This window comes from Cryptomeria japonica, chromosome 10 (assembly GCF_030272615.1).
Source record: "Cryptomeria japonica chromosome 10, Sugi_1.0, whole genome shotgun sequence".
NCBI classification, from domain to species: Eukaryota; Viridiplantae; Streptophyta; class Pinopsida; order Cupressales; family Cupressaceae; genus Cryptomeria; species Cryptomeria japonica.
In genome coordinates this window covers 304,458,451-304,483,287 of record NC_081414.1, presented here as the reverse complement: position 1 = coordinate 304,483,287, position 24,837 = coordinate 304,458,451, and the positions used below count along the sequence as shown (strand labels likewise).

Sequence of the window (24,837 nt, the reverse complement as noted above, 5' to 3'; positions counted from 1 at the left end):
CTTGGTACAAACCAAAAATTGGCATTTTGACAACATTTCAAGATAATGACAATTTTGGATCCTGAGCAGAACAAAAGTGTGGACAACCAAACTATGGCTTAAAAAAGGATCATAGGATTTATTCCACCTTATTACAGCATAAAATAACTTGAAATCACACAAAAACTCTAAAATGCAAGAAAAGACAACTTTGAGCTAGGTGCTCTGCCACACCACTCCCCAAATTTCATTAATGAACTTGGGATTGGAAACAAGGATCATGTATGCATGATCTACCTTGTAAGTGGTTTGGAAAAGAGTTTACAATTACACAGTCGCATAGTTCCTAAGGTCTCACACATGTGTGAGCACTTGTGGGAGAAAATGTTGGTTTTGAATTTCTATATACCTCATGGTGAAGGAGGATTTTGGCATTGCCTACTTCTCCTTTTGTAGAAATTGTGAGGTGAAGAAAAGTGGAGGAGATAGTTTGGAGAGAAGGAAGGATATCATCATATGGAGCTATAGAGAGATAAGTTTTTTTATATATATACATAGTTTTCATGAAGTTGCTTGTTCTATCTTATTGTGTCACTAGAGAAATGGGTTAGAAAAAGTGCTAGAGTGATGTGTTTTTATAATGAGTAAATTTGGTTCATGAATAAGCTATCACCATTGATCTTAATGGTGACATAATGTTCTTCTTGCTCAGGGGTTTGGCTAGAGCTCATGAGGCTTCATGATGCCAATATAGCGTGGAAAGCAAGCCTTTTGTTGATGTTTCCCTTTTTTTGGGGCAAAACTCTATTAAGGATCACTTGGTTATTTTGATATGTTACCATAAGAGTCATTTGACTACATATTTATTGAAACTTCTATTGTATGCTAGAGAAAGACTTTGTTATCTTTTTTCCATTATAATACTTCTAGTAAGAAACACATGATTGTCTAGATATAATAGTTCAAGAAATACTATATTATGTTTTGGTTGAGAAGTTTTGTTGTGTATTAGAAGAGAAATTTTGTTTAAGATATTTTTCATCAGCAAGTCTTATAATGGAAAAGCATGACTTGAGAATAACCAATATGAGTTTTAAAAAAAAAATTCCTTGGGTTGTTTCTTTGGAAGCGATGATTGGTGTTAAACTATAATAAAAGTGAATAATATGTGTTTCTCTATTATTGAAAGAGATTTTAATGGCATTCATTCGTGAAATAAAGTGTATGTGTGAGTTGTTGCCTATTTCCTTTATTTATTGGGTTGTAACTTACTTGCAATCCAAGTTTAAATGCAAGATGTAGAGTAAGTATGTTAATAGCATTGGGGCTACTTCATTATCAACTACATGAGATGTTAAGACTTTTAATGGGTATAAGGTGCAATATACATGTTCACCAATGTTGCAGGAGCATCGTTCCATGTTTTGATTTTCTTGTTTTACATATGTTAATTTCTTGCCTTCAAATAAACATATTGACAGTTGCTCTGCAAGTTTCTGAAGTTCCCGAACTGCACCTAGATGTTCATGTCCTCAGCCTATGTTCCTCTCACTATTGTAGGCAAAGATATTTTGTGTTGTTTTGGTATCAAATCTTGAAGTCATCATTTTAGTATCAGATCTTGTTGTCATCACACAAGAACAAGGCTTGTATTTATTGTGATAGTCCATACTTGGACTTAATCTTTAATATATATAAGTCAATAATTTTCTAGCTGTCATAGTAAAAATCTTAAGTCGTGACCTTTTTCAAAGACCCCTAACCAATAGATCAATTAGTGGTTTCCTAGAATAAACTAGGAAGACCCTTGAAGAGATGGATTAACTCTCCAAATTCTATTAGAAAATAAAAATTTGATTGATTCTCTGATGGAAATCAAAGGCTCTTATTCGTTTATGTGTTAAGAGACAATTTGATGACATAGAATTAATAGTTATATTTATAAAATTATTGATGAGAATAAATAATGAAGTTTCAATCCAAGATCTCATTATTAAGAATAGTGTTTCAATAGACCTCCTAGATAAATATTTATGGGATTCAAAAGCTAGGCTTTCTACATAAGAAATGAAAAAATATGTTAGACACATAAAAGAGTTGGAAGTGGGAGCTACACTTGTTGACCAACTTATGATATGTGTAATGAAATATCATAAGACATCTTTGATTGGAGAGAATGGAATAAAAAATAGAATGCACAATATGGTGAGTATATTACAACAATTTTGTGACAAATGAAAGGAATATGTTATTTTAGCATGTGGACTCATATTGAGATTTAGGTGTTAGATTTCTAAGCTAAAAATTTAGGCACAACATTTTGGGTGGTTTTAATCCATTGTTTTCAAATTACCATTTTATGGTTCCATGTATTGTATATCCTATATATTAGGTGCTTGAGATAGAGTTTGTATAAGACATTTTGAGATGGAGTTTGTAAGAGAGTTTTTTGTATTAGTATATATTTGAGAGGGAGCTTACATAGAGAATGTTTTGATCATTTTGTAGGAAGATGTGGAAAGCACATCAAGGATAGAGATGGAGAACCCCTTAGGAAAAGAGTTTGAGTTATGAAAGCCTAATATTGAGGATGTTCTTTTATTTTGAGATCTATGGGTTGTAGTATCTAGATCCAAACTCAAAACTACATCTCAAGCAAACTAGGATAAGATGGATAGAAAAACAAAGAGTCTTATCTACTCAATTTGGTTGATTAATGTTGCTAAATGTGCCTAAAGAGACTACCATATCAATCCTTTAGAATAATCTTGGAGAAATCTATCATGTTAAAGTCATGTCAAATAATATTCCTAAGAAATAAGCCATTTATTGTTAGGATGCAGGATGATGGGTTCATAACCAAACATCGAAATATATTCAATATGGTAGTTATCTACTAGCACTTTGTGGGAGTTAAAGTGGAGGAGCATAATTACAGTATGACTTTACCATGTTCTTTGCCAAATTCATGGGACCTCTTGGTTATGGCCATTAGGAGAACTACCACCAAGTTTCAAATGCAAGAAGTGGTTGCATCATTGAGTTTTGAAGAAATGATAAGGAAGACATCTTATTCAACTAATGAGGCCTCATAAATTCACTAAAGATATAAACAAAAATTAAAGAAGAAATACCAAAAGCAAGATAAGTCTAGATCCAAATATTGTTGGAGATCCAAATCTCTTGGTAAGTTCAAGGTGAAATGTTGGAACTATGACAAATTTGTCCACATAAGAAGAGATTGTGAGGAGATGAAGAATAAAAAAAGGTAGATTCTAATGATGGGTCTAAGAAATCCTCCCTAGATGAAGGTGATTTTTTTCTTACTATCTTGGCTACTCACAATGTATGTGATTGATAGACTCTAGTGCCTCTTTCCACATGAACTCACATTGAGATTGATTTTTAAAAAGGAAGAGAATGATGGTGAGAAGGTGTACCTTGGAGATGATTCTCATATAAATATTAATGTTTATTGTAGAGTCTCAATTTGGTTCCTCAAAACATGATTGAATGGGATTACGGTACATTCCTTATTTGGCATAGGACCTAGTTTTTGTATGTAAACTAAAATAATATACCTGTAAAAGTTATTTTTAGCAACTAGAATGTTGAATCTTGTTAGAGGAGCTATGGTTCTTGCTAAGGATGTTTATATTTTTAATTTATTTTATATAGATGCATGCACAATTTAGTTCAATAGCTATTCAATTCCTACAATGAAGAGATTTACAAATTCTTTACCTTCACCATTGGGACTAACAAAAGAGTGGTGTGTTGTGTCCACTTTGGATGGTCGTACTTTCTAGGTCTTAAGGACACTCATGCTTTGGAAACTAAGTTATTAGAAAATAAAATAATATTATGGAACCAAAGGATGGGTCACAAAGGTGAGAAGGGTTTAACAAAATAAAAATATAAAAACCTTGTTAAGGTATTAAATGATTGTAATCTTTAATTTGATTTCTATGAATATTGTGTATATGATAAAACAAAACTATGATTCATCATATTCTAGTTCTCATAAATATTTTAGGTTATTGGATTTAATCTATTATGATATATGTGGTCCTATTATTGCTCCTTCATTTTTGAAATCCATATATAATATGTATTTTTTATGATTATAATAGTACATATATTTCCTCAAAAGTAAATCTAAAGTATTTTATCATTTTAAAGATTTAAAGACTCTTATAGAGAATTATGTTAGTGGGAAAGTTAAGATTTTGAGAACTAATAATGGGGGTGAGTTTTTAGCAAATTTTTTATACATTTTGTAAGGATGATAGAATATTAAGACATAAGAAAACTTTGTATGCCCCTTAAAAATGGAGTTGTAGAAATAACGAATATGATATCAATGGAGAGAAGTATGAGTATGCTCACCAAGTCTAGCCTAGAATTTTTTGGGGGGTAAAAGTGGTTGTCATAACTTATTCTTGGGATAACTTGTATCCTACATAAACTCTTGTTGGTAAAACACCTATGAAGGTGTGGTTGGGTACAACACCCTCATTAATACATCTTTGAGTCTTTAGTTGTGAGATAAACAGACATGTGCCTAGGGAGAAGTGGCCAAAGTTGGAGAACAAAGATATAATGTATATTCATCGGCTATGGTGTTGTTGTGATGGATACGATCTTTGGGACCCTGTAGTTGAGAGCATTTGTATGGTAATTTTTTAGATTTAAATAAGTTGAGTCTTCTTCAATAGTATTGCAGCTATAGATGGATGGAAATAAAGATGTGGTCCAACCAACCCCAAAGAACAAGATGGTTGAAGTGGAAGCCTATGAAGGATGTAAATATGACAAGAGCCAAAATAGTATAGAGAGTTTTGAAGAAGCAGTAGAAGATACACCTTGTCATTGAAGGGGTCCACTAAGCAAAGCAAACAACTAGAAATGTAGAATCCCTCTATTTGGAGATATATTTTTGTTTCAATTACTAATGTTGATGAGCCTAAGACTATAAAGGAGGTTATGGATATGATTTATTTAGAATCTTGGATGGTGGACATGGATAAGCAAATGGTTTCTTTAAAGAAAAACAACAAATGGGAAAATCTAGTACCTATTCCTAATGAATTAAATCCCAATAAATGTAAATTGGTATTAAAATAAATAGGGTCCTTGATACATGTACATATGATCAACAAACACCGGTACAATCTTATGCGAAGTTGGGATCATTCGTTAGCCTTTATGTATCCTTATACATACATATCCCTACATACTTAGCACTCACATTATCCTTATACACACATGTACTTTGGTATGTTTAATTTATTGAAGTATTTATTACACTTATCTATATACCTAGTTAGATATATTCATTATTCACCTAGATATTAGCATTTTCCTACATAAGGATATTTATATAATGGTAGGGTCAACCTTGTAGTCACAAACTTGATCCTTATCTTTATATACATTTAAATTCAAATTTTAGCCAACTATCACACTTTTTTTTATTGTCCTCAACTTAGTAAGTACAACTTCATAAAATTTGGTGTTGTATAAGTGTAATATTTGGATTTAGTACAATAAAATGAGTAATCAATCCACATACATCATTCTAGAGTGTGTGTCTTTTATCTTTGATCTTGCACCTAAGTTTTTGGGCTTCACCTAGGAGAATGTACCCCTTTAGGTACTAATGGAAATCATCCATGAATATTTCTAAATACCACTAGTCATCAAATATTATAATAGAGTAGAGTATATGAATCTCAGTTAGAAAAATTTAAAAAGTAAAGTTATGCAATAAATAGGATCAAATCTAGGAATAGAGAATGAATTTATACCTATGGATTAGACTTAGACTTGTAGAATTGATTCTCATTAAAGAAAAAATTGGTTACAAGGTTCAAGGTATTTTATTGATAGAAATATCACATTTTCAAAGTAAAAGCTTGATTAATGTTTAGAATATTCATTACAAATGATCAAATTTTAGTCATATAGGTAAGTGGGAAAACAAATGCAATTATCTAATTTATCAATCTCCATTGTCATTTATATAAATTAATTACTACTTATTCATATGAATATTATTATATTGGCTTAGACTAAATTTAAATAATAATAATTTTATTTTACACTATTATCACATAGTTTTTGGTTTAATGACTTATTAAAAAACTATTTTACTCAAATTCTAATTTTAAATGTATTTAATAATAGAAATGAGGAAAAAATTCCTCCAATTTGTAAATAGTATGACAAATATTTGATGTTGATGAAACTATAGATCAGTGAATTACAAGTCAAATTTAAGATAGTTGAGTAGCACATATAAATTAGTCTCTACAAGGTAAGTATAGAAGAATCACCTAAGGCCCATGTTGAACTCCTGGAAGAAAAGGATCCCCTACCACTTGTCGCTTTGCTCTTTCCACCACTTTTTTCACAAATTCATCATAAATACCCTCTTGAACGAATAACCTTGATCCTGCCGTACATACTTGCCCCTACCATTTCAAACCAATTGTGTATCAATATGGGGGAAAAAATCTCAAGGTATATTAGACTCATAGTGCAAAGATAAGCAGGGCAAACTGCATTAGTGTAGACAGCAGTGTGAGCAATTTTGATAGCCTCTTCAATATTAGCATCATCCATGATGATGAGAGGTGATTTCCCACCAAGTTCCAATATCACAGGTTTCAAGTTGCTCTTTGCAGCAGCCTCCATTATCAATTTCCCTACCTTTGTTGACCCCGCAAATGAAATCTAGTATTATTCAACACAAAACACACATAAAAAATTTGTGTGAGTTCACGAGTTTCTAACAATTATGTGCCATTAAAATATTAAATAGCTTGATTGATTTTTCAAAAGGAGTTAAACCACAAGAAGGTTTTGGTCAATGTGTGGACTATTTAGATCATGATATAAAAATAATTAGTATTTTATAAAATTAATTTACTAAAAAGTTTAAAATCCATTATTTATATTCATTAGAATTTTAGATAATCAAACCTTATCAATATCCATATGGCTACTCATGGCTGCACCAGCTGTTTCTCCAAAACCAGACAATACATTCAAAACACCTGGAGGTATCCCTGCCTGTTACATTAAGAAACCATGGAGAAGGGGTTATTGTAAATGTTTGAAATTAAATAGTTGATTATTGTTTGTTATTTAGAAGTAAGTAAATAAACTATTGGATAAATACTTTATTCTTTCCAATTAATGAGCTCTTAATGGGAAAAAAAAATGACTAGAAAGTTACCTCCTTCGCTAATTGGGCAGCATAAAGGGCAGTTAAAGGAGTTTGTTCTGCAGATTTTATAACAATGGTGCATCCGCATGCCAAAGCAGGGCTTATTTTACTTAGGAACATCATTAATGCAGCATTATATGTTATTATTTGACCAACCACTCCAATCGGCTCTTGCAACGTATAACCTTGATATGCTCCACTCATCTTCAATGTTAATCCATGAATTTTATCTGCCCAACCTGTTTAACAAACATTCACACAATAATATAGTCTATCCAATGTGCTTTGTATTTTGATTGAGTTCTCCTGAATATTGTGTTTAAATTTTATTAGTAAAATCAGTTACCAGCATAGTAACGTAAGCCCTTTATCCCTTGTGCAATGTCGATGTATTTACAACGTCCCAATAGCTTCCCCCAACTAAATCTGCATACTTGTTCAGAATACGACCTCTTTCCTGCACACCTCAAAACAAAGTCTTCCTGTCAATTGCTATGCTTAAGCTGTGTTTTTAAACTCCCTGCTGCAAAGATAAACAGTTTCCCAATCCACATATACAGTAATTAGCATCCCTGCTGCAACAAATGAGAGAAATGGGGATAAAATTACATAGCCAGACATGCGAGGCCAGGGGCCATGATCAAATGCATTCCGAGCAGCTTTCACAGCCACATCAACATCTTCCTTACCGGCCTCTGCTACACTGGTTATGGAATCCCCTGTTCGAGGATCAAATGTTTCAAAACTTCTCCCTGCAATAAAAATCACAACTTTTAGCCTCCAACCAGGAGAAAAGTTAAACTAACAGCAATCTGTAGATACCTGAAACTGAATCCACAAACTCGCCATTGATGAAGAGCTTTGTGTATTTCACTGTGACAGAGGGAGAAGTCGTTTTAGCCATACCTTATGTCGTCATTCATTGTCATTGTGTTCCCAGATAAATAGATGTAAAGCAGTACTATTGGAACAACTCTTCTCTTCAAATTTACTATTATAGCAACTCTTCTGTGATGCACTATAACTAGTCTTTTCTTCAAGTTTATTGTTATAAAAACTCTTTTATCTTCCTGTTTATTATTCTGACAATTCTTTTCTTCGGACGATCGCCTACCATTCTATAGGGGGGAGAGGAATGAAGGGTTTTCGAGTGGGGGTTTGGAATATCCGAGGAATCCGAGGGCTAGGTTCACCAACATCTATCTAAATATCCGCTGCTCGAATGCAAACGCCGCTATGGAAGGAGGGAAGGTCCGTTGACCCATACTTTTTATTGAGAGAAGGGCCCCATCATTGATCGAGATGCACGCCTCCTAGCCGACACATTCCGTTTTCAATCCCGCCAAGCTATGGCCCCAACCGGGGGTGTAGGCGGGTAACTACTATAATTGGGGATCTTAACTAAAACGAGTTTACAAATTAGCCTAACCAGGCCATCCTTCTCCCCCAGGTAGGAGGGTAGTTTCTCGTTTGCTCACCTCGCTGTTTGTCAGCATTACTCCTAGGATGGATACTTTCGTCGAACTCCCTTCCGAACCAACATCCAACTTTTCTGATTTATTATTATAACAATTCTTCTTTTCAAATTTACTATTATAACAATTTTTTTGATTTATTATTATAACAGCTCTTCTTTTCAAATTTACTATTATAACAACTTTTCTTATTTATAATTATAATAATTCTTCTTTTCAAATTTACTATTATAACAACTTTTCTAATTTATTATTATAACAATTCTTTTTTTCAAATTTACTATTATAACAACTTTTCTAATAATACAGGTCTTTTTTTCAAATTTACTTTTATTATAACAGCTCTTCTTTTCAAATTTACTATTATAACAACTTTTCTAATTTATTATTATAATAGCTCTTCTATTCAATAATAATAATTTTTCTGATTTATAATTATAACAACTCTTCTCTTCAAATTTACTATTATAACAACTTTTCTCTTTAAGTTTACTATTGTAATGAAATCTTTTCTGATTTGCTCTAATTATAACAACTCTTATTAATTAATACTTTGGTTGTTTGAATATGAGAAAGATCATTTTAAATATAATGGGTGTTTGGATAGTAATTTCAAAGGTGTTTTTTTTATAAATGTGATTAAAATATATTATTAAATTTATTGAAGTTTTTTGTTTTGTTATGTCTCATAATAAAAATTTGATAATATAAAATAATGTTACTTTTTAAGAAAACAATAATGTAGTGGTTTATTGTTTGGATGTCATCTTGAAAGAAAAAAAATCATTTTAAATATGACAAGATGCATTAAATAATTAATTTGATGTTATGTTAAATTTATTAAAAAAATTAATCATTAATACAGGATAACATTATTTTCATAGAAGAATAATTTAATGGTTTGTTGTTTGATTTGAATATCATGAGGTGTATAAAATAGTTGATGCTCTTGAGTTCTTTTAAAAAAAAAATTAGTGCCACTTATATTACATTTATAAAGCTTTTCAAAATATACTATATCACAAAAAAATACTAGTGGAAAAGTTCACACCATAGTTTATGCAAGGTGTGGCCTTAAGCAACATATCAAAACAGAAAAACAATGAATTGCTAAGCAAAAAATATTTATTGATCTATTAGCAAAGGCAGCTCATGATCTTTAATGAAAATTAATGTAGTGGTTCACTATTCAAATAATCCATAGGCTATGGTCTCATGGAAGACTAGTTAAAAAAATTTACCCCAAATTTGTGTAATATACCATCTATTGTTTAACAAAATATAAAACTATTTATTTGTTTATTATTTTTGCCAAGTTATTAAGTGTTCAATCATTTATATAATCAAATGCGTCTATCCATATACAATAAGCATCCATCCATCAAGGACATGTATGATCCAATCATATGAGATACACACCATCCATAAAGAAAAAGCACTTGTATATCCATTTAAGATAGGCATCTACGTAAATGGGTCTGACGTCTATCCATAAAAGATAGTCATATGATCTAGCCAGAGACTTATACTAATTCCAACCATTCAAGTCTTATTCACTCTCTAAAGACTACACTCCCCTTTTAGGAGTGCATCAAGGATGTCATTTTTAAGAACTTATATAATATAAAATAGAGGCTAGATTCCTACCTTGAAATTTGGTTTAAAGCCTCAAGAAGTCAATCAATACATCCACTAATGTTTTTTTATTATATTGAAAGAAAACTCCATATATTGCATTATCTATGTTAGAGATTTTACCACCTCTGCTCAAATCAAATGTTTATCTTAAGTGATTAATTGTGCATTATCAATTAAGTTGACATAACACTTTTTCAACACTCCATAGCCTCGCACATGATCTCTACATATTAGGAACCTCATTCATTCACCAAACTACCTGCATACACCACTTCCAAAATGAGATCAAAGAATATATATCTGTAATTCTAGTTTCTAATCTATGTTTCATTTGAATTTGGTTGTATTTCCAAATAGCTTTTCATCATTTGCCACCCACTCAAGTGAAAAAGGTATGAAAATCTAGTTAAGAATCTACTATACAAATACACTTTGATGCATAAGCATCTAATGCTGATCCACATCACCCAAAAACATAAATTATATTGTAATTAATATTATATTATGATATTGTAGTTAATATTAAAGTATTATTAAGGTATGACTATATCTATAAAAAAAAAAATGATCAGTTAGGGGTCGAAGCCAAATTACTTTTGATTGGAGCTATGAACCAATGAGACCACATTGTTGAGGGGCCTCATCCTCAAAATTGTTTAGCATTACACTCTTATATCTCCTTGTGACATCCTAACTATTCCTCACTTTCATCCCTCTGAAGATCTTTTGACCATCCATTTCAAATCCTTATCTCTCCAAACTCCTTATAACTCCATGCTCTCCTTGTCTCTCCAACTTTTCATCTCTCCAAACTCCTTATCACTCCAAACAAACTTGTAGTACCCCTACTAGTTTGAACTCATTACACTCATATTTTATTATTGGTTGTTTTTCAATGGATACATTACCATAACATATTATTCAGACTTTTATGACATTATGCTTTATTTGGAGATGAGATGTATAATTTATTTGCAGTATTTCAATACTTGTGATTTATGGTATTTTATGTATTATTGCTATGTACTGACATTTTACTTTATTTATGCAATGTGGAATTATATGTTGTGTGTTTGCGAGTGTATTGGATGCAAGGGGACAATTTTCCTTCACTCATTTCAATGAGACAGGGAACGTCGCAATTCTCCTTCATCGGTGCGTATGTCGTGTTTTCTATATATATATATATATATATATATGCATGTGTGGTTCGGTGATGCAGGATATTGCAGGTACAAGTACCGGGTAGGTACGGGGTATCGTCTCCACCTGGCTTCATAGGTCTGAGTGTGCCTTATATTTTCCGATGGAAGTGGAGGAGATAAGAGTTGACCCTATTTTTACTCAGTTACACTCATATGAGTGTCGTCAGTTAGTCGTTTTGTCAGTTAGTTCGGTCTTCATATTTTCTCATTTTATCTTTTATGGGTAATTGCTTGAGATTTGTTTAATTTGAGTGTTTTAGTGGATTTAATTAATTAATTAATTAAGTTTGTGAAATTATCTCATTATTATATTGTTTATGCATTGAGATTATAAATTTAGTTAATTAAAGGAATTATTAAATTAAGTTGCATGGTATTAAAAATATATTTTTATTTTAAAAATAAATTAGATTAATTGTATTCTAAAGTTATAATTAAATAAATGAATAAAAGGATTAATTGGAATTAAAGTATTGTTTTAATTCTTTATTTAGAAAATTAATTAATTGGAATTAAAATATTGTATTAATTCTTTATTTAGAAAATCAATTAATGTGCATGAGAAAAGTAATGAAAGAATAATGTTTTAAATTATTGCATGTGATAAATTTAGAAAATAAAATAAATAAATTACTATTATTCTAAATTTAGGTTTTTTGTGAAAAAGCTATTGAACCTAGAATTTTAGTTTAAATAAGGGTTAGGTCTTTACTTTAAAAACATAGACAGGAATACACAAGAACGGGACAAGAATTTAGGTGAAGAAAATTTATTGGAAGATATTGAAGAGATTAGGGCTCTTCTACAAAATTCTTCCAGGAAAGCTATACCAGGTTGGATGAATTCTTAGTTTTGTGTTTTATTAAAAATGTTTCTATTTTTCTCTGCTTGATGTGTGTGTAAAATAATTGCCAAATCCAAAACTCTCTTCTAGTGAATTCGAGTTTTGTTTGAAAACTCATGCCTGATGTGTATTTCTTGTTTGTGGAAAGAACGTAATTTTGTGAAAATTAGGAAAATTATTATAGAAAGTTTGTCAAGTTTTTATGGTGCATGGAAATTGCACGATTTAGGAGAAAGGGTATTTACCTGAGAAATGGTTTTAATTACCTTAAGAAAATAAATTTAATTACACATTAAATTTATTTGGGTTAATTAAATTTGAAAAAAAAAAAAGAATTGAAATTTTGTTAAAATGGAATTATTGGAAAAATATTGTTTTTTGTTATTATTGTTAAAATTTTATTAAAATGAAATTATTAAAAAAAAAATATCGTTTAATTATTTTCTTGTTTATATATATATATATATATATATATATATATATATTATAAAAAAAAAAACTGCACGGTAGCATCCGCTACCGGCGGTAGCCGCTACCTACGGTAGTAGTGCTACCAGACGGTAGCAGTGCTACCGGACGATAGTACTAGCTACCGACGGTAGCATAGGCTACCGTGACATGGCTTTTCGGTAATTGTAAAAGTGTTTTTTTGTTAGTCTTTTTAAATTAAATTCTAAACCCTATTCACTGTTTCGGGTTTCGGACCCAAGGGATTAAATAAATTTAAAATTATTATTATATGTATGTATATAAATAAATATATGTATATTCATATATGAGTTTATATATATATATATATATATATATATATATATATATATATATATATATATATATATATATATATATATATATATATATATATGTTTCTTTTGGTAGTTATTATAATATTTTAAATGTTATTTTAAATATTATTTAATTACAGTTTGGAATGTTAATTTAAATAAATATGTTGAAAATACATTAGGAGAATTATTTGTATTTTAAATCTTTTTGGACAAATGACAAAGTGAATGTTTTTTTTTTTTAAGTTGTAAATTCTTGTTGTCTGGAAATTTGTAAATTGCATGTCATTTATGCTTTGACTGTTTTTTTTAAGGAAAGATTGCCTGTAATAGGATCTTGCGTATAATGTGTTCTCAGTCAAGTTTTATTGCAATTTTGATTAAATTGTCATTGTGTCCTATGATATTATTTCTCCTAGACCAAGTGTTGTTGTATAACCTATTTGACATGAGCCATTGTGTGTCTTTGTCCAAATGGTCATTCTTGAGTTGGTATTTGTGTATCCATCACCTGTGTTTGTCAGGATGGTTTATGGTTGCCTGTTTCGCCATAGAGTTCTCGTAGAGAGAAACATTTCTTGTTAGTGTCCTAAGAGAGAGAGTGGCTTTCGAGCGGAAGTCGTGCCCAAAGTGGATGACAAGATAACCCATCGAAAGTTAGTTAAAAAGTGATAACCGAATAATTGATTAGGAGGTGGGTAGATTTAAATATTAATTAAGATAAATGTGCCTCGTGCATAGATGAGTGCTTGTACAGAGCTCATGATGTTACGAGAAGGCCTGGAATGGCAAACTTACCACCTTGTCTTCACGAAAGGATTGGTAGGGTCCGCATGAGACTTAGTTGGAACCGAAGGCTCAGGAGAGGTTACCAGGAGAAACCCGAGTATGGGGGTCGGGACCTATGGAGGTTGTACCATGGTAACCATCAAGCTATGCGATGACACTCTCTTCTTAGAGTCACTAGTGTTTTGTGAGTTGTGTTTAACATGGATGGTTGCAGAGTCTTGTAGTCCTTTTGTACTTGTCTTTCTTTGCTTGCTTGAGGGTTTTCTACTATCTCCTAGCACGGTGGGGTGTTTCCATTTCGGGATCACATGGTCGGGTGGTAGTGCCACTTCCCATCGGATGTTCTGGATTGTATCTTCAAGCGAGGAAAGGCTTAGCCGGTGTTCTTGGATCGTGGTTTATGTACCAACTCTTGTTCAAGATCATTGTTCAGTTAAGACCTTGTGGTCATTGTATCAGACTTTTATGTAACCTTGATATTGGATCCTTGTAACCAGTGATATTATTGGAAGCCATGTATTTATGGATATTGTAATATTATTATGTCAGTGAAATGAATGTTATTGTTTTGATCTTATGTTTAAATGGTTTATGGAAATTGGATGCATTGGAATACTTTTATTTCTTTATTATGAAATCTGGATGTATGTGTAGTTTTAAACGTAAGTGTTCAATTTATCTTATTAAATGGATTAACTGTGGTGTTAATATAATCTATGAAATTAATCTTCGTCGGTTACCCTTAGGGAAAACTTATGATAGACTTCCGTTGTGTTGTTAAACGTGCAATGATTATAGTTAGTACATTTAGTCTTTAACAAAAAAAAAATTATTACACTCTTTAGTTGCCTAGTTGTGTTGTTTTCCTTTAGGGTTCTTGGCGGGGCATTACAAAACTCCTTATCACTCCAACCATCCATGCCAGCAAATCCTCCTCCTTATCACTAAACTATGTTGGCCATGATTTTTGGTCAAATGATCTTCAAGAATCTACACAAAGGGTTCTCCATACTCCTCCATGTCACTGCAAACTGCAGTGTTGGTGCCACTATTTGTCCAACTCTACCGTCCCAACCTCTATGCATTGTTTGACACCATTGCATCCTCTATACACTGTCGCTGACAATGACCTAGGACAAGGAAAAGCCTGTCTGATGCAACATGTCTACATGTTGCGAATCAAACACAACCTCCCCTCAAGCGAGCGTGCAACCTAATCATTGTGTTGTGGGGTCATCCCCATATTTATATTTTTTTATGTTTTAATATATTCTTATTTTATGTAGAGACATTTTCAATCCATCATAATTAATAATATTAGATTGAGATGAGTGAGTGGTAGTTGAGAGGTGGAAGTGAAGATATAACTAGAATTAAATAATTAAAAATAATATAAAATTAAAAAAATAATAATAAAATATTTTTCTGGTTTTCATGCATGTAAGTATCACAAACACGCCAAATTAAATATAAACATAACACCTTTCCATTCATTTGCTAGTATATAAATAAGATTTACTTAACCTACAACTCTAAATCCATTAGTTTAAAAGGTAAGATGGGTAGAACAAAGTGTGATAAGTTGTAGGACGATTTCATATTTCTGCTTGTTATAGACACTGACTGAGGCTTTCTTGATGCTAGTGAGATGCCCCCTATTAGGGCAGAGAACGGGTTTGCAAGCACAGGTAAGTCGGATGGGATGGCAAGTTACTGCTACGTTGGCTGCACACTAGTTTATTATTTCCTGATGTTTGCTTTCAAGAATGCAAGGTCTGAGTTTATGCCATTACCTCTGTGTTTGTACTCTCCTCTTTACAAGAAGGAGAGGCAACAATAATAATAAAAAACAAGACTATGTGAGTGTGAGAGATGGTCCATACTAGTTTTAGTATCTCTTTATTTTTCCTTGATGTAAATCAAGATATATACTTGCTTATAGTTCTTATCTTAACTGAGGCGATAGAAGATTCAGCCTAATATTTTCTGTTATTACTTTTATCATCTCTTCCAAATTTTATTTTTTCTTTAGATCCTATTACACTCTGCAAGACATATTTCAAGGATCAATATTGCAGTAGAAATTGTGTCAATTATCTAGCAAATTACTCTGTGTGAGGAATTCATTTATGTATCTGTTGGGTACTTTTATGATTTAATGTATTTAGATATGGTGCAATATTGCAGGCAAAGATGTAAATATCTTAATCGGCAACAAATCTTTTGGCCGAATTTTTTTAAAAAAATAAAGAATTGGCAAAAAATCAGGAAAAAGTCGGCAATAAATCGGCAAAATTATCGAACATTTGAAATATATAATTTCTTAAAATATTCTGAAAAAACACATGTATACACTAAATTTATAGAACACAATAGCATATTACTGGTTTTCATATTATAAATCATAGTTTGAGTCAAATACATATTGTAGATTCTAGACCACAAAACAAATCAATCTCTGAAGTCTGAATACATATTAAGTTCATGGTTTCATATCATTGGAAACTGGAAATCATAGATTGCATCTACGATTAAAGCTCAAAAAACTTTGTTGTCGTTGAGTGGGTGTTGAAGTAGATGGTGTTGCAGCAACTGCTGCTGCTACTGCAATATCCTCAACAGGTGAGGAATCTGCCTCTTCTGGATCCGCAAATTCATCTCCTGCCTCCTCACGTTCTGCACACCTCTATCACCCATTTAGCTGGCTCCCTCTCCATCTCATCTAACTGATCGTCAATGAGAAATGCATCCACATCAACATCACCAATAGCACCATCAGGTTCAACAAACCAATCTGTTGTGTATGGATCAATCTCATCTATGTCAAGTGTGTCATATGAATTATTCCCTTGTACCCTCTTTTCATGCAATCGAAGTTTGTATCGCACATATACAAGGTCATTCAAGCGCTTTTGAGTCAACCTATTGCACTTTTTTGTGTGAATGGTCTCAAAGACACTCTAGTTGCTCTCACAATCAAAAGCTCTACAAGGCTGAGATAATATGCGGATTGCAAGCTTTTGAATATTGGGGGTTGTGGCACCATAATTTTCCCACCACAAATCTGCAAGCATACAAATTGGCATTTATAACTTGGTGAAGATTTTTAATAAACTTAAAGATTGAAATAAACGGTAAAATGGATTTAAGAGCACTTTTTTTTCACCTGGCAGCAGGGTGTCTCTCTTTCGAATACCATTAGGTGGAGAAAACAATGGCCCATCTTCCTTCTTGTACCTCTACAACTCATCAACAATGAGATCTTGAATATTTTCACTAGGAACCAACCTCTGAATGCATGTGTCAAGGCCAAGTTGAACCTCCTCATCTATTTTGAAAGTATGGGAGTAAAAGAACTTGGGGTTCAAATAGTAGGCAGCAACATGGATATGTTGGTGGAGTTGTCGGTTCCACCTTCGATCAATTATGCACCATATGGGTTCATATTTGGTTCTGTCTGACCCATACAAGTGTTGAATTGTCTCTTTGGCCTTATCCATGGCCTCATATAGATACCCTATGGGGTTTTTATCCCCATCCACCATCCATAGAACCCTCACCAACGACTCTAACAACTAGAAATGACAAATTTAACAAAAATCAGCAATGTGTAACATTAAAAAATTAAAAAATAAACCATCAATTGAAATTTGAACTTTGAACACTTACATTGATGATCTCCTTCATTAGTTTGGCAAATCTCATCAAAAACGAACTTCACAACCTTCTCTGCTTCAAGCTTCCTACAATAAGGGCTCTCCAACCATCTTTCATATTTGGTTCTGTGTGGCCCATACAAGTGTTGAATTGCCTCTTTGGCCTTATCCATGGCCTCATATAGATACCCTATGGGGTTTTTATCCCCATCCGCCATCTGTAGAACCCTCACCAACGACTCTGACAACTAGAAATGACAAAAATTTAACAAAAATCAGCAATGTGTAATATTAAAAAATTAAAAAATAAATCATCAATTGAAATTTGAACTTTGAGCACTTACATTGATGATCTCCTCCATTAGTTTGGCAAATCTATCATCAAAAACGGTCTTCACGACCTTCTCTGCTTCAAGCTTCCTACAATAAGGGCTCTCCAACCATCTTTCACTCACAAACATCCTCTTCATGTTGGGAAATGCATGTAATATTCTCTGTAAGTTGATGAAATTCGTGGCAAAACGTGTGACTCCTGAATGCACAAGATCCTTACCATCAGTGTGTTGTCTCATAAGCTCCAAGGCCCATGTGTGGTTGTAGATGTACTTTGTGATTTCCCTTCTATCTTCAACCACATTCCTCACCCAACTAAGTTTCCCTATGTCCTCGAGGAGTAAATCAAGGCAATGAACAACACAAGGGTTCCAAAATAATGTCGGATACCTAGCCTGTAGAAGTTTATCGGCTACCACATATGCACCTACATTATAGGTCACAACCTAAATAACATTTTGCACTCCCACTTCGATTACCACCTCATCCAACATGTTGTACAAGGTTTCTGCATTCTTCACTTTATTTGAGGCATCAATCGATTTTAAAAATATCACATGTCCCCCTAAAGCAACTAGTAAGTTTAAGGGTGTCTTATTCCTACTATCCATCCACCCATCAGATAAAATGGTGCAGCCATTCCTTTCCCAATTCCTCCTTTGTTGTTCCACCAGCTGATGTGTGTTTTGGAACTCATGCTACAATAATGGGCCACTCAACTCATAACGACTTGGGGACTTGAACCCCTTACCTGAAATGGTCAATCCACTGACCATTTGCTCCCAATATGGACTCTCAACAATAGTAAAACCAAAATCTGGCCACTGTCGCTTTTGTCTGCGGATGCACTTCCTTATGCCATGAAGTACTTAACAATCTGGGTTGCGCATCGGGAGTGTTACAAGGAATGAAAAAACTAGATGTATTGTTGCCCACTCCAATATTTTCGAACCCTGTAGAACTAATATCTCTCATTGGAGTTGTCATCCTCTGTTGTCCTCTTTTTTTCTACCTTCTTTTTCTCATATTCTAAAAGTCTTTCTTTTGCCTCCCTCTGAACCTCTTCAAGAACATTCTCACATATCGTAATATTTTGTCCGGTGATATTTACAAAGTGATATTTGAGTCTGTGTATGCCACCGGTCATAGTTTTTGTGCAATGATTACAAATAACCTCTCCTGACACTGCACTTGGTATGCCATGTTTCCACAAAGGATCCCTCTTTCTACCACCACGAATAGATGAAGAAGCCATTGTCTTTTATAAATATTTGAAAGAAACCTAGCAAAACAGACCAAACATGAATCAATTTATATAAATTGAAGTTGAAGACAAACTAGAATTTGAACACAAAATGGTTACAGCCAAAGCACTGAATCAAAAAAGGTAATAATAAATTGATAATAATGCAAGTTCTATATTTGGAGAGATGTGTTGTTATATAACAGACCACGGTAACCAAAGATGAAAAAATCTAGCAGCTTCTAATTGAGAAGAAAACATGCCATATTTTTTAGTTGTAAGATAATGGTAATGAGTGGTTGAATACTCATTCGGCCTATTGAATCGAAACATGATTGTCTTGAATCTTGATAACAATTTTAATGTGTCGAGAGAGATTTATTATTAAAAACTTGATTAATGCTATAAGCCTATAAGGATTTTTATGGTGTTTTCTACAAATTTCTTTATCTTCATTAAAATTTAGAACTAAGATACAACTACTGATATGCTACACAATAATATAAGTTTCTATATTAATAGTGTATTACTGCAGAAGATTAATACTGTATTATTGAGAATCAAGATTAATACGATTAAAATTTAAAGTATTACTACAGAAGATTAATACTGTAATCGTATTAATCTCTGCAATAAACATTTCAAGTTCAGTCACTGCAATGCCTTGCAACTTAAGCCACACTTCCAGATTTGCACACATTTTGGTTCGTGTAATGCAATATAAGCCTACCCTAACTTATAATTATTATTGATGTATTCAAATTAATATAAAAACTTGGGATAGTATTCAAATATGAAAAGTCTAATGTCAGGAACCTGGAACAAATGACCGTAAATTCCAATAGCTAAAACAAAACCCTGAGTAAAGACCAGCATGAGATACTTTCAAATTTTTAATTAGAAACGGAATAATATTTACTATTTAGAACACTGTTGAATACAAAAAATTCACGAAATGCTCAACAACCCTGAATGCAAAAAGATTAAATCGCAGAGGGAAAAAAGAGACAAACCTTGAGGCTGGAGCGATATGAATGTGGTCGAGCGTCAGTGATGGAGGAAGTCGTCGCGCGCTTTGACAAACTGAGCCGAAAGCCTATGTTTAATTTTCACACGACCTTTTTATCCGATATGTTGCCGAAGTCGCATTTAGGGTTGCGACTTTTTATTCCGCCTGTCCATGACAACAAACCACTAATGTTTTTATCCATAAATTTAACAGAGCATCGAATCTTCGTCAGTGAGCCTGATTATTTAATACACATTATAATATTTAAAATGAACTTTGGTATCTCAACAACAAACCAGTAACTTATCTTGCATTACTAAATGAATGTAAACTTGAAGAAAAGAGTTGTCAGAGCAGTAAATCACAGAGACTTATCAACACTACTTTAAATCTCCATAGTTTTTCCAGACCAGAGCATCATAGTTTCTCCATCAACTACCACAAGAGTTTTATGGCTAAAATGCCTTCTCCCTCTGTCACAGTGAAATACACAAAGCTCTTCATCAATGGAGAGTTTGTGGATTCAGTTTCAGGTATCTACATATTTATTTAGATTGCTGTTAGTTCAACTTTACTTCTGGTTGGAAACTAAAAGTTGTGATCTTAATTGCAGGGAGAACTTTTGAAACATTTGATCCTCGAACAGGGGATTCCATAACCAGTGTAGCAGAGGCCAGTAAGGAAGATGTTGATGTGGCTGTGAAAGCTGCTAGGAATGCCTTTGATCATGGCCCCTGGCCTCGCATGTCTGGCTATGTAATTTTATCCCCATTCCTCTGTTTTGTTCAATGCTTACTATATATATGGATTGGGAAGCTGTTTATCTTTAGAGCAGGGAGAAAAAAAAGCAGTTTAAGCATGGCAATCGACAGGAAAATATTGTTTTGAATTGTGCAGGATAGAGGTCGAATTATGAACAAGTATGCAGATCTGGTCGAGCAACACTTGGAGGAGCTGGCTGTGCTTGAAACCTTGGAATCTGGGAAGCCATTAGGTTGTCAATACTATGAGATTCCCGAAGGGATAAAGGGCTTATGCTACTATGCTGGTAAGCGACTACTCTCCTTAGATTCAATGAACTAGCAGAAAAAACACGTTTACATTTTCTTTCTTTTTTAAATGGGTAAAATGCTTCAATCTGAAATTATGAATTGGTGCGATCACAAATGAGGATAAGAAACATTAAGAATAACATTTCAGTGAAGTTCGAATTTTAGTAACAAGAATAGCATCACAATTAAACCATCATATTATACTTACCAATGACCACATACATTTACATTTCTTAAGAATGAACAGATCTAAGAAGGTCAATGGATGGACTTACATTTTATAATCTCAGGTTTCGCACTTTCAAAACAATTTGATAATTACATATATTTGAACGCAATCTGTAGTAGGGGAAAGGACTCAGTTGTTGAACACTCTAATTTGGACGAAATCTGTAGCAGGGGAGAGGGCCCAGTAGTTGAGTACTCTACTTTGTGCTTCTCAAAATCCTATGAAGAAATTTCAAATCACTCCCAATTTTTTCAAGCATCTGATTTGGCAAGGCCCCTGCTTATAACTAAGGTTTCAGCCACATCATCAAATATGATGCCACATCAACATGCTTTTTGTTGAGTTGTGCATTGATGTGGCATCACATGATCTGTTGCATTCCAGATTTAAGGAATACATTTCATTCTATTATGGATACTCATCGTCAACACTAACAACTTTAAAGTGACAACTATTAGTGCAATGTTGTAAAGATATTAGACATTAAATCAGCAAATACTATAACAAGTATTAGAAGATTCTCAACTATGAGATCATTTCCTTAAATGAATAACCATGATAGTGCTACACCAAGTCAAAAATCTAAATCTAGTAAGAACAACTGAAGAAAAGAGGGATGCCTCTGTTTCGGGTCTTTTTGCATTTTCTTTAGCTTGTTTTGCCTAATTTTGTTTGTGAGTTTGTCCATTTGCATCTATGTTCAAATCACAATGTGCTTTTGTGATGTTCTTGAAAAAATTTAGTTTAATCTTCTTATTTACTTGCTTATGAATCTCTGCAACAGCAAGTAAGTTTTTTGAGTTTTCAATGTCTAATTTTTAGAGATTTGTTTGTTTTTGTTTTTTTGCATTATAGAAGATTTGAACTCAGCAGCATTTAAGTGTTTACAATATGAACTTTGCCATTATACCAAGTGTCCTTTGACCATCTTTAGATACTGTTGTCTTCTTGAGCAAAAGGTTTGCCTCTTTCACTAGCCGTTTGTTCTGCTTCCTTAATCTACACCTGCATTTCCTCTGCAATGGCTTCCGTGGACACAAATGTCAAATGATTTTCAAGTTCCTTTGGAATTTTTTTTATCATCCCATTTAACAGTTAGAATTAATTGTGTGGATGTTTGTTATATTGGAATGAGGTACAATAAATCTTAGAAAACCTTAGCTAACATATTTATTGTGTGGATGTTTGTTATATAGGATGGGCAGATAAGATTCATGGATTAACTCTGAAGATGAGTGGACCATATCAGGGTTACACCTTGCAGGAGCCCATTGGAGTTGTGGGTCAAATAATACCATGGAATGCTCCACTGCTGATGATTTTCAATAAAATAAGCCCTGCATTAGCATGTGGAAGCACCATTGTCATAAAATATGTAGAACAAACTCCTTTAACTGTGTTCTATGCTGCTCAATTGGGCAAGGAGGTAACTTTTTAGAATTGCTTGAAAATTCAATTTCAACTTTTTACAACCACCCTTCCCATCTCTTTGTTTATCACAGTCAAACTAAGTGCATGCAAATGGATACATAATGTAACAGGCAGGAATACCACCAGGTGTTCTTAATGTGTTGTCTGGTTTTGGAGAAATAGCTGGTGCAGCCATGAGCAAACATATGGATATTGATAAGGTATTCTTATCTAAGATGTTAGTGAATTTAAATAGCTTATCAAAAGAACTCATTAACTCATATGATACATTGGTATGCTGTGGTGTGTGGGCAATGGTATCAGATCTCATTCACTGGATCAACTGAGGTAGGGAGACTAATAATGGAGGCATTTGCAAAGAGTAACTTGAAGCCTGTGACATTGGAACTTGGTGGGAAATCACCTCTGGTTATTATGGATGATGCTGATGTTGAAGAGGCCATAAAAATTGCTCATATGGCTGTCTATGCTAACATGGTTGGCTCTACTTGTCTCTGCACTATGAGTTTGATAATGCCTTCTGAATTTTTGTACTCTCTGTTGATACAATCAATTTGAAATGGCAGGGGCAAGTATGTTGTGCTGGATCCAGGGTATTTGTTCAAGAGGGCATCTATGATGAATTTGTGAAAAAGGCAGTGGAAAGAGCAAAGAAGCAAATGATAGGGGACCCTTTTCTGCCAGGAGTTTGATAATGCCTTCTGAATTTTTGTACTCTTTGTTGATACAATCAATTTGAAATGGCAGGGGCAAGTATGTTGTGCTGGATCCAGGGTATTTGTTCAAGAGGGCATCTATGATGAATTTGTGAAAAAGGCAGTGGAAAGAGCAAAGAAGCAAATGATAGGGGACCCTTTTCTGCCAGGAGTTGAACATGGGCCTCAGGTAACTAACTCTTCCATGAATCACCTTGTACAAACTACTTTATATTTCCTAGTCAACTATATTGTCTTCAATTTGCAAGTTTAATTGTTGAGGATGGTTAAATGTTTGTGGTTATTTAGAAGTTAAAAAATATTTATTATATACTTAGACAAAAATAATAGTTGGTATAGATAAATTAAATAATTGTATATGTTTTTTTTCAAAATGTAAGCAAGATGAAGGATGATATGATCAAATAATGCTTAACTTTGATTGCTTTTGTTGTCCTTAAAAATGATCAATCTATTAGTTAAATACCTTGAATTTTATGTTGGATCTAGATTTTTATGGTATCAAACGTGTAGGTTTAGGTCCAATCTACAAGTAGATTTGTCCTCAATGTTTTTGTTTGACCTTGCTCAATGAACAACTCTATTTTGCTATTCACTTAATCAATCTTCATCTACTCTACTCTATTATTTCTTGATATTTGATTTCTGAATATATTTAATAATGTCTTTAGAAGATTGTTGTTAGTGTCCAAGGGGACATGTTCTTTTAGGTTAACTCTAAAAAAATGTAGGCATGAGATCAAAGACAATAGAGAAGTACCCAAAATGATGTATGCAAATCCATTAGTTGTTTTGGTGAACTAAATCTAAATATTTTCTTATTCATTGTTCCTTTAAAGCTTTAAGATGAAACATGATGTATGTGAAATGAGAGCTATTTAGACACTTAAAAGGGGTCAAAATTTATTCAAACACAAAAGAAATACAAAGCATGGGCATTAAACAACCCTGTTAGCCTCAACTAATTGGTCCAACTTTTGAGACAGTTCTGAGGGTAATTGAACCCTATCCACAATATTCCAATTGTACATTTGATTAGAGGTCCATTTGGCCAAACAATCTACAACTCCATTCCATTCTCTCGGGATATGACAAAATGTCACAGGTTCCAAGGAAATGCACAAATGAAGAATGTGTTTAATAACCAAAGCTAGATGCTAGCAAAAATCATCTAACCTCTGCCTATTCAACAAAGTCACCGCCATCTGAGAATCAGATT

General features: G+C 33.1%; 1 protein-coding gene and 1 pseudogene across 1 annotated transcript; one reads left to right on the top strand and one right to left on the bottom strand.

The window, feature by feature from the left end:
- LOC131078947 (aldehyde dehydrogenase 1-like) overlaps positions 1 to 8,386 on the bottom strand; it is a 28,169-nt pseudogene extending 19,783 nt beyond the window's left edge.
- Positions 8,387 to 20,617: 12,231 nt separating this feature from the next.
- LOC131078963 (aldehyde dehydrogenase family 2 member B4, mitochondrial-like) lies at positions 20,618 to 23,654 on the top strand. The gene is made up of 7 exons (XM_059212442.1): positions 20,618 to 20,723; positions 20,804 to 20,946; positions 21,088 to 21,238; positions 22,668 to 22,897; positions 23,013 to 23,102; positions 23,206 to 23,379; positions 23,469 to 23,654. Exons 1-7 carry the CDS (start codon positions 20,642 to 20,644, stop codon positions 23,592 to 23,594), a joined length of 996 nt encoding a protein of 331 aa, XP_059068425.1. The 5' UTR covers positions 20,618 to 20,641; the 3' UTR covers positions 23,595 to 23,654.
- The last annotated feature ends 1,183 nt before the right edge of the window (positions 23,655 to 24,837 follow it).

Bases quoted from the DNA above. Each gene is read 5' to 3' on its own strand.
- LOC131078963 (XM_059212442.1), top strand. From the start codon at position 20,642: ATGGCTAAAATGCCTTCTCCCTCTGTCACAGTGAAATACACAAAGCTC. The intron at 20,947-21,087 runs GTAATTTTATCC...TGAATTGTGCAG, and splicing joins GGCCTCGCATGTCTGGCTAT to GATAGAGGTCGAATTATGAA. The intron at 21,239-22,667 runs GTAAGCGACTAC...TTTGTTATATAG, and splicing joins GGGCTTATGCTACTATGCTG to GATGGGCAGATAAGATTCAT.